This window comes from Scylla paramamosain, chromosome 6 (genome assembly GCF_035594125.1).
Source record: "Scylla paramamosain isolate STU-SP2022 chromosome 6, ASM3559412v1, whole genome shotgun sequence".
NCBI lineage: Eukaryota > Metazoa > Arthropoda > Malacostraca > Decapoda > Portunidae > Scylla > Scylla paramamosain.
The window spans coordinates 20,964,497-20,976,246 of record NC_087156.1 but is presented as its reverse complement, the minus strand read 5'-3'; the positions used below and the strand labels follow the sequence as shown (position 1 = coordinate 20,976,246).

The following is an 11,750-nucleotide window of genomic DNA, read 5'->3' as shown; positions in this document are numbered from 1 at the left end:
GCAGGATAATTTATCCATTAAAAAGTTGACAATTGATCCTATACAGAAATCAAATCTTGGTAAACTGGGTGAATGAATATAAATGAGACAAGAGGAATGAGTAACCTTTGGTGATAACACATACAATTATACTGAAAATACCTACATGATCCCATGCATTATTAAGTGAAAGAATTAAACTGCTGTTGTTTTTCCTAAAAAAAAAAAAAAAAAAAAAAAAAAAATCCAACACATCAGAAGGATGAGTTTACTGATGTAGTGCAGAATATAGTAATATGAAATTCTTTAACAAGTTAAAATTATGAAATATAATATGGAGTTAAAAGAAGCTTGCCTTAAAGACTACCAGTGCTGATTTTTTATTACATGGAAGTGAAATATGACATAAGCACAAGTCTAGGCAGCTGAGGAAGCTGTGGAAAAATGGGACCCAACAATGGAGTGTTAATATTTCAACAGAAAAAAGAAATGGCCCAGAAAATAAATTAATATTGAGTATTGCTTCTAAAGATAACTACCATTTTGAGATTCAATTGAGTTCAGTGATTCAAAAAATGGTTTGCTGAAATTGTGAAACAAAGAGGAAGGCAGACTATTTTCCAAACGTGTTACACAGAACATCAGATAAAGTCCCATTCACAAAAGTAATGTTTGGGCTTGTTTCTGGCAACTTCTGTTCCTGCATCACAATTTGGGCACCCTTTGTGGCAACAAGTTCTGTGTTCCAGTGCTATGGTGATCTTCTCTAGTGTTCCCAAGAACTCTTTGGCCCTTCTCAAGTTAAATTACTTCAAGAAATGTCTCCAAGTTGTTCTGGCTTAGGGATGCCGTACTATTGTTGTGTGAGATACTGGAGATGCACAAAATCCTGTGGAACCCAAGAGAAGAGGAATTTTTTTTTTTATGGTGGAGGGGTACCAGCCTAGGGTAACAAAACTGCAATAAAAAAAAAAAAAAAAAAAAAAGGTGCCAGTTCCTGAACAATTCAAAGCAGTAGTCAAAAATTACAGAATAATTGTCTTGAAACCTTCCTCTTGAAATAGTTCAAGCCACAGGAAGGTGGAAATACAGAAGCAAGCAGGGAGTTCCAGTGTTTACCAAAGAAAGGGATGAATGATTGAGAATACAGTTAACTCTTGCATTTGTGAGGTGAAGAGAATAGGGGTGAGAGAAAGAAGAAAGTCTTGTGCAGCGAGGCCATGGGAAGATGAGAGACATGCAGTTAGCAAGATCACAAGAGCAGTTGGCATGAAAATAGCAGCAGAAGACAGCAAGAGATGTAACACTGCGGTGATAAGAAAGTGGCTGAAGACAAGATAGCAAGAGATGTAACATTGCGGTGATGAGAAAGAGGCTGAAGACAGTCAGTTAGAGGAGAGGAGTTGATAAGACGAAAAACTTTTGATTCCAACCTGTCTAAAAAAAGTGGTATGAGTGGAACCCCCCTTAAACATGTGAAGCATACTCCATACATGGACAGATAAGACCCTTGTTTAAAATTAGCAGCTTGGGGGGAGGGGTGAGAAAAAGTGGCGGAGACGACTTAGAACGCCAAACTATATAAAAGCTGTTTTAGCTAAAACTAGCTTAGCCAGACACAAGCTTGAGGTCAAGTTGTTCAGTGATGTGGCCCAGGAACTGAGGACTATGTATCTTACAATGGCTAGCATGACAGGAGAAAAAGCTGCTTTCACAATGCTTCTCTAATAAATATGATGAAAGTATGTAGATACCTGTGCAGCCAATTTTGTTTTATGATAAATCAATACAAGTAGACATGTGTACAGCCTTCTTGACAGCCATGATTTTCATCTCATTCCCTCACCTAGTACACAGCAAGCAAAAAGTATGCCTGCTGCTACTAAGTTGAAAGGGTGCACATGACTTGCCTTGGTGGTATGCTTGTTAACACTGGCTATGTGGGATTTGGTGCAGGAACAAAGTCCAGGGATTATATGAGCATCTACTTAGTGATGAAACAATTTTCTAGGAACAGAGAACACAAGATGCTGGAACATTGCTTGTGTGAACCACAATGAGGAGTGAATAGCAGATTTTGAACAACTAGGTTATGTGATGGCAAACTGAAAAGAACTAAACCCATGAATATTATGTCAGAAACAGCAGTAGTTGTGACTGAAGTCACTACTACTAGATTAAAAATAATGATCTGCCATTGAAGCAATAGATTGACAAAAAAAGGAGATAGCTGGCAAAAATCAGCAAGAAAGCAGTGTATGGGTATATGATAGTGTAGAGTAGTAAGTTACTAAAATGAATGAATAGCATTTCACAAATATAGTGATGCATGATAGAAAAGAATGAGTTTCAAAATGCAGTCACAAATAAATCAAATGTCAAATTATTTTTTTTCAATTAAGTTCTAAAAAAAAACAATAAGTAAATAAATAAATAAATAAATAAATAAATAAATAAAATAAAAGTTTAAATGAGAGTGATGAGATAAGTAACACATACTACTAGAGTGGGAGTCAATGAAGTTCTCATTGTGATGCATTAGCTTGTATCTTCCCTCCTTTTTTTTCAGAAACCTGCATGAACCATCTCAAACAAAATTATTATTATTATTATTATCATTATTATTAATTATCTATTTATTTATTTATTTATTTATTATTTTTTTTTGCATATAGCAACTCACTTATAGATTAGGCACTGATTAAGTACAGAGGCAAATGGTCAGTGCATATTTGAGTGTGACAGGTATACAATAAGTTATAGAATCTGCAAACATGAATTTTCACAAATGAACATTGTATTACAAGATGTGGTCTCCATAACATAGTAATGAGACTTAAACCACAACTCAAACAAAAGAAAATTATTCACATCTACTTGTTATACAAGCCTGGTTATAATACAAAACAGGTTGTGAGGGAGGGATGAGTGCTACAAAGAAATACTGAATGCTAGTTGAAAAGATGCAAGATGTGCTTGACAATCACTCATCTACTCATCTAAAGAAACTATACAGCCGAGTTTTTTTTTTTTTTCATAACTGCTTGCTATAAGTACCAAATGTTTATCAGCTGGTGGTTTATAGCTCACACAGTGCAACAGCCTCAAGAGAACTGTGTGGCAGAGATGACAAGCATAACTCATTCCAACAGAAATAAACCTTCTTTCCTTAGTACAGTGGTTCTCAACTGGAGGGGGTGTCCTCCCCTGAGGGGGTGCAGACACTCACCTGAGGGTTCACAAGCAAAGAATAGGAGGGGAAAAAATCACGGAAAATCACAGACTCACTAAGTATTACTACAAAGGAGATGCAGCTGTTATGCCCTCCCTCTGTCTATCTATCTATCTATCTATCATTGGAGGCATAGTTGGGGAGGAGGTTGAGTGGATGGTGCAGGGAGGAGAGTGGCCCCAACTGCACTGAACCAGCTTTGGGGGGTCCCAGCTTGCAAAAGGTTGAGAACCCCTGCCTTAGTATACTCTAACTGTCTGTAAACTCCTTGAGGTTGCTCTGGATGACAGCTGTATGATGAACACAGCCACTTCATTTGTAGAAAGCAGCATGATGCCAGTCACCTGCTCTTATGTCAATGCTAACATACACTGATGCATGTGGAGTGAGGGCAGCAGAAGGAACAAGTAAAAGATATGCTTGTAATGTTATAAATGACATTATATTACTAAATATAACTCAGGTAAGATAATAGAGTCTGCTCACTTTGTTTAATCTAAGATTTCAAAAAAAGAGAGTAGGAAACATTTAAGCTGCTGGAGAGAGGAACTCAAACAGTAGGACATCTGCACTTTACCATGACCTAGCTGAAATCCATGTCCCTGTTGTGACAAACTATTGAATTTTCTTTTCTACATATATGTGCATATTTTGAGTACTCTAAGCTAAGAGCTTGTAAGTGATACTCAGAGTTCTGTAGTGATATTACATAGTCTGTTACCTATACCACTGGTGTATATGGGTATTAAGTGTGAGCACCATGCAAACTGAGTGGCATTTTTCTTTTATGGCTATAGATATGAACATAATCAAGTATATAATGGAAGAACACAGTGTTTAAACATGAATTGTGCAGTTTCATGTCAGATAAGTTGGAATACCCTATGATAACAAGAATATATTCTGAGAAAAGTGAAGACATTGCTTATGAAAGTTAAAGGAAAAAAGTACGGAGGTATGAATAAGAAATTAAACAATCTTTCACTGCACAAAAAGAATATAACAATATTTCAAGAAACAGTCAATGAATGGAGGGGACCTGTGAAGTGGCCTGAATTATTTATCCCATATATATATATATATATATATATATATATATATATATATATATATATATATATATATATATATATATATATATATATATATATATATATATATATATATATATATATATATATATATATATATATATATATATATATATATATATATATATATATATATATATATATATATATATATATATATATATATATATATATATATATATATATATATATATATATATATATATATATATATATATATATATATATATATATATATATATATATATATATATATATATATATATATATATATATATATATATATATATATATATATATATATATATATATATATATATATATATATATATATATATACATATATATATATATATATATATATATATATATATATATATATATATATATATATATATATATATATATATATATATATATATATATATATATATATATATATATATATATATATATATACATATATATATATATATATATATATATATATATATATATATATATATATATATATATATATATATATATATATATATATATATATATATATATATATATATATATATATATATACACACACACACACACACACACACACACACACACACACACACACACACACACACACACACACACACAAAAAAAAAATTGCTTGTGCAACTGAATTTCTCACAAGTGAGACTGATAAAGATATGTCTTCTTTCTCAAAGGCTTAGGGGTTAAGATGTATTTAAATTTAGTCTTAGGAAATGTGTGTGTGTGTGTGTGTGTGTGTGTGTGTGTGTGTGTGTGTGTGTGTGTGTGTGTGTGTGTGTGTGTGTGTGTGTGTGTGTGTGTGTGTGTGTGTTTGGGCTTCTTGCCTTGACTACTCCATTCACAGGGATGTCAGTCTGGCATATTGATAAATCTAATGGGCAGTTTTTGTATGACATCTCTTGCAAACAGCTTCCCAGAGGTGACTGACACTTTGACTGATTTAAGGTACTGCAACAATGCAGAAAGACATACATAAGATAATTATGTGATTATAATGATGGTGATGAATATGATGATGATAATGATGATAATGATGATGACAATGATGATGATGGTTCTTGTAATAATGATGATGATGATGGTACTCGTAATGATGATGATGATGATGATGATGATGATGATCAGTGATGCTTGGGCATATCTATGTCAAAAAAGTCTACTGATGTCATGTGTACCTACAGTCAGCAAACGCCAATCTTGCGTTGCTGCAGCACACACTGCTCAGGAGCAAGTTTTACTCAAGGCTTCCCAGCAAGCACATAAATTGGGCTGGGATAATTTGACTTATTGGCATATCAAGTGCATCTTTCCTCCTCACTCATGACCATAGCAACAATGACCTGTATTAAGCAGGTTACCAGCGTCAATATTCATTGTGTCTTTGGTGACACGTCATCATTTCTGTTTTTGAGGTGAAATGCATTATCTTCTGTTCATGTTATGGTGTTTGTAGTGATGAGTGCAAGGCAGACAGTCATGGTGATATTATTCCTTCATAGATCTTTACATATCAGGCTTGAATAACATCAGTGTTGCAAAACGTGAATTTGAAAACACGAAACTTCCAGAATGTCATATGAAAATCCATCAGGGAGGCAGTGAATAATTGTCTTTTCACAACCATGGTGCTGGCATCCTTTTATCTTTACCCCATGGCTTCTAGCTTCTCGAGAAAGGCAGTTGGACTCTAATCCAATTCTTACAGCATGGTAGCTGATGGGAAGCAGTTGGGATGCCACCACTATGGCTGTAAAAAGATGATTCCTCACTGCCTTGATGAATTTTTGTATGAGAATCTGGAAGTCTCACTTTTCTAATTCACATGTTTTGTTATATGGACACCATTCAAGCCTGACATGTGAAGATCTATGATGGAATGATACCACTGTGACTTGTCTGCCAAGCATCCATCACTATAAACACTACAAAATGAACAGAACATAATGTGTTTCAGTCCAAGAAAAAGCCATTTACATGTCACCAAAGGCACAATGAATACTGTAATTAATACTGGTCATTGGGAGTGAATGAAAAGGAGAGATGCACTTGAGATGCCAATGTCAATTTGTCCCAGTCCAATTTTTATGCTTGCTCAGAGGCCTTAAGTAAAACATGCTCCTCATGCAGCATGGGGCACTGCAACACAGGATTGGCATTTGCTGACTATATTATGAAAGCTTTCTTGGAACCCCCTAAAGAAAAATTAACATGGCAGATGAGTCTCCACCACTTATTTTTGATGTGTTGAGGCTGAGTTGACACCAAAACCTTCTTATCATAAATTCATGAAATGATTCCATTAGTACATCTTTCTAAAATAGCACTATACTGTGTGTGTGTGTGTGTGTGTGTGTGTGTGTGTGTGTGTGTGCTAATTGTATTTACATAGTTGTAGTACACAGGACCTAAGCTACACTCATGTGTCCCTGTCTCCATGTCTATATCTGTTGAATTTTCCTTTAGTGTGTGTGTGTGTGTGTGTGTGTGTGTGTGTGTGTGTGTGTGTGTGTGTGTGTGTGTGTGTGTGTGTGTGTGTGTGTGTGTGTGTGTGTGTGTGTGTGTGAGTGTGTATAGTCAAAAACAAAAGTCATGTCAAGGTTTTATCTGACTATGAAATGTAATTTGTGAAACATTATGAAAACCTGAACAATGTTACATGCTAATGGTTAGCAAACCTGAATCCCTGTTAGTGCTCACATATGGGTTCAAAGCTTCATATCTGCTGGTGATGTGATAATGGATAAACTAAAGCAAGGGGATTTCAAAGGTTTAAAAATTTGCTGTGATGAGATTTCATATCTGATGTAGATTGCACAGTACATCCCTGTTATTGTACATTATATGAGAAAGTCTTAGAATTCACCAAATATGTTGAACATCATATGTGTGCTTCAGTTACTGCTTCAAAAAGATGAGTGGTTCAAAAGACATTAAATTTGTCTGAGATTGCGATACTCACAAGGATACAAATTATCATAACATATGATGTGTGGTGAATATCAAAGATCTTGTGGCAGTGCTATCAACCATTCCTATGACACACAGCAGGCAGTACCATAAAGATATCCTTTCACTAGATGTTTTGATCAAAGTTCATGACATGACTTCTGTCTCTGACTGTAGATCATCCACATTACTGAATTTTGCTAAACATAGTTATCTTATTACATATTGCTCAAAAGAATAATATATAATCTGGGCAAGTTCAATAACTCCTAATCCCAAGCAATATGCATTATTTCCACACTGAAATATGATGTCTGTAGGAAATATGTATATTTCCTCTGAAAAGTAATAAGCTGATGGAGAAGGATAAACATTAATGAATAAATCTTAAACTCTAAGATAACAATAACTTAGAAGTCACTGAATACAGCCAACTCCATTTCTGAGACACCTTGAGTTGATCGCCAATTATTTTCTGGATAATCATCAAAGTTCCGTGTATCTCCCTCATAACTCACTCTAGGTACGATGGGTGGCTGTTGGAGAGAAAATATTTTCTAGCTGTATAGTTTGCAATGTTATATATATATATATATATATATATATATATATATATATATATATATATATATATATATATATATATATATATATATATATATATATATATATATATATATATATATATATTTTTTTTTTTTTTTTTAGTTTTTTAGATAAATTAAATGGAACAGCTTTAAATAAAAGCTATGTGCAGAATCATTTAAAATACTTACCTTTAACTTTTTTTCATAAACATCTTCCCAGTCAAGATTTTTGAAGAATCGATGCCTCTTTACATCATCCGCTCCATTCTGAGTGGAAATTTATCCCATTAATACTAAATGTGTATGATCTTGTAATAAAAGAAGCTTACAGAAATTATACTGAAGTTCTAATAACATTTGTAAATATAGTATGGCAGCTCATTTCTGCAACTAAAAGATTGTGATTTTTTTTTTTAAATATATTCCAAGTAAATTTTACAAATGACTTACCACTTTAATTTTCTTCCGAATATTATTTTTTGTATAATTATGTTTTTATGTAGTACATAGTAGTGTGCATAAAAATATAATAAAAAAAAAAACATACTAGGATGAAAATGAAAGTATAAGTTAATTTACTTAGAATACCTTTTGAAGGAAAGTATAAAAACAAGACAAACTTTTTGTGTCAGGTGTAAATAGCATGCAATATCTCTCTCTCTCTCTCTCTCTCTCTCTCTCTCTCTCTCTCTCTCTCTCTCTCTCTCTACTATATATCTCTAATGAATATCATATCCTGACATCATCAGGAGCCAGCATCAGGAACAACCACTTATGAAATAACTTTAACAAAAACACCCAAACATTTACCTTCATATTTCCAAGACGTTTTGTGCGGTCCTGAGTGAGAAGCTTCTTGACCAGATCCTTGGCTGTGGCATCCAGGCTGGGACGAGGCCAGTCCACCCTTCCTACCAAAATCTTTTCATATATGGCAAATGGATTCTCATCAAAGAATGGAGGGTAACCAGCCAACATTTCATAAATGAGAATACCTGCAAACAAAAAAGTTGCATATCTTACAACCACTATATATATATATATATATATATATATATATATATATATATATATATATATATATATATATATATATATATATATATATATATATATATATATATATATATGTATGTATATGAGGTATTAATTAATAAACTATCTAAATTAAAAAAGAAAGCACATGCAGGATCCATGTAAAGGAATGTTCTCTATTCTCTGTTCAGTTTTTCAGTTGTCACTTTCTAGCTTATGAAGTCCAGCTAAATGTCCCTGAGAACTTCCTTAAGGGGAAAGAAGAGTATCCAATTGTTTCTATCCAAGCACCTCATCTCTCTCTCTCTCTCTCTCTCTCTCTCTCTCTCTCTCTCTCTCTCTCTCTCTCTCTCTCTCTCTCTCTGTGCTTCACCATCTCCATCCCAACAAAATTCACTCCTTCTCCTCTTCAAAGATATGAGAAACCCTCTACATTATTCTTACTTAAAATTATGATCCCACTGTAGATATCTATCAAGAAACTAATTTCTACTTGGATCTTACATAAATTTATAACTTCCCTTCCATACCCATTATGCTGTGTAGATCCACAATGTTGTCTTTCATGTTCACCTTCCCCTCATCATATGTTCAAATAAGCCTACTATCTTCTTTCCATATGAAGCTCTCTGTTTTGTCTTCCCACCATTACCTCCATACTACACAGAGTGGACCCACTACATTGAATTTGTTTCATTAACCATCCATTCTGCCTTATCATAGAGTGCTTTTGGCAATAAATCATTAACTTATAAATGGCAATTCAGTTGCACGGATGACTAACCTAGTGCCCACCAATCCACAGCCTTATTATGACCTTTGCTTTGGATAATCTCTGGAGCAAGGTATTCAGGAGTACCACACAAAGTCCATGTTCTGAAAAGAAAAGAAAAGAAAAAAAAAAGAAAAAAAAAAAGAAAAGAAAAAAAAAGAAAGTAAAGATTGGTATTTAGCAATCCATACATGAAAAGAATGAATACTGAAACAGAACTAATAAGAAGCTGAGCTTATTCAAAACATATTTTTAACATTTCAAAATATCATGATTTTCATTTTATGATCCACTTCATACATCATACTTTTAACATATATAAGAAATAATTTATTACTGTATATGACTGCCCAATATGATTACAAAAAGAAATGAAAATAAGTGCTGAAAATAATAAAAAAAAAAAGATTCAAAGATAAAATCTGAAGAAATCATAGAAATTTTGTCAGTATTTGAAAAAGTGTAATGGGATGAAATTTTGTTTATTGGAGATGGATAAGTACAAAGAGACCTAAGTAGAATTACCTTATAGAAAAATCACTGAACTATCAAAAGTAGAGAGGAACTTAAAAATAACATAAGTTACACAACACTCTAGCATCATGAAAGGATATAATGAATACAAGTTACCATAAACAGCAATACAGTGCCTTGTAGGTATGGGATGTTCATATACAATTCTTTCTTTGTAACAAGCTTTTCAGTATTTTCAATAGATCTTTATCACCCAATAAACCTTCAACACTGGACAGACAGTAATTCTATGTCTTGTAATGGACCTAATTGGGTTATTGTGTGGGGAGAGAAAAGGGGATGAAAAGTTCTGAAACAACTAAGAATAATATTCAGCATTTTAAAGCAAAGAGCTGAGATACGAAAGAGATGGAAATAATGTCCTCTGATTTGATACAGTAAGAAAACATTATAATTACTATGAACTGATCAACATACAACCATCGAAAGTAAGGTATCTTACCTGTCAGTCAATCTTTTGGCAAAACCAAAGTCAGTAATTTTAAGATGGCCTTCCTTATCAAGAAGGAGGTTCTCAGGTTTGAGGTCTCTGTACACAATGTTGAGGGAATGAAGGTACTCCAGGGCACTTACAATCTCAGCTGCATAGAATGTTGCTGAAAGATGAAGGTGTATTAATAGGCAGTATTGATCAATAACGTAATTTTATCAACATATAAAAAATAATGAAAACATCAGTGAGAGGAGAATTCTAATATCTGCACCTCATGAATGTTTGCTTTATTACTAAATAAATTATAGAAAATAACAGAAACTTTTCTTCATAGTTTAATATAAGAGATGTACCTCCCAAAAATTACCCACAAAGAAGACATGAGAAGGCAACCAAGATATAAGTAACTGCACAAGACATGAATTATCAACCTGAACTGCCCAATTCAATAGTATATGATATCAACACTGATGCAGGAGATGTCACAATTAATTACACATGATAAAACCAAGGAACCACAAAGTAGTTACATATCAAATCAAGCTGGCATTAGGTAGTAATTAATATAATATGTTAGCTATATTATGTAAAACCCACACTGCACATCACAATTATACACAATACAAAAATAAACTTTTTTCTCAAAATTACAGAAAAATTTAAGGAAGAATACCTGATAACAGAGGAAATTTTCCTGCATTCCTGAGGTAGGCAAAGAGCTCCCCACCACACACATATTCAAACAACATGTAGAGAAACCTGTCATCCCTATAATGCCAGTACCTGCAAAGTAATCACAGCAATTAAGGCAAGGCTTTGTTGATGAATGATGCAATAATGTTATACAATAGTAGCTAAGAACAGAAAAGATACAAGTTAAAAATCCTTTATCCAGAAGACTTACAACTAGAAGAGTCCTTGATTCTGGTTATATATATATATATATATATATATATATATATATATATATATATATATATATATATATATATATATATATATATATATATATATATATATATATATATATATATAAAGATAAAGATACAGAAATTTTATTCATCAAATTGTGATACATTAAATTTTGTATACAAAATGAAATTCA

General features: G+C 32.9%; 1 protein-coding gene across 6 annotated transcripts in view; it reads right to left on the bottom strand.

The window, feature by feature from the left end:
- Nucleotides 1-199: 199 nt before the first annotated feature.
- LOC135101381 (cAMP-dependent protein kinase catalytic subunit 3-like) overlaps nt 200-11,750 on the bottom strand; it is a 51,463-nt gene continuing 39,912 nt past the window's right edge. For 5 of the 6 annotated variants that reach the window (XM_064005295.1, XM_064005292.1, XM_064005290.1 and 2 more), the window contains 6 exons: nt 11,319-11,428; nt 10,655-10,808; nt 9,691-9,782; nt 8,682-8,866; nt 8,061-8,138; nt 200-936 (listed from right to left, as the gene is read on the bottom strand). In XM_064005295.1, the coding sequence (XP_063861365.1) occupies nt 781-936; nt 8,061-8,138; nt 8,682-8,866; nt 9,691-9,782; nt 10,655-10,808; nt 11,319-11,428 (775 nt within the window). In that variant the 3' untranslated portion in view covers nt 200-780. Of the gene's footprint in view, nt 937-5,052; nt 7,821-8,060; nt 8,139-8,681; nt 8,867-9,690; nt 9,783-10,654; nt 10,809-11,318; nt 11,429-11,750 lie in introns of those variants that run through there. The other variant, XM_064005296.1, reaches the window with a different exon arrangement.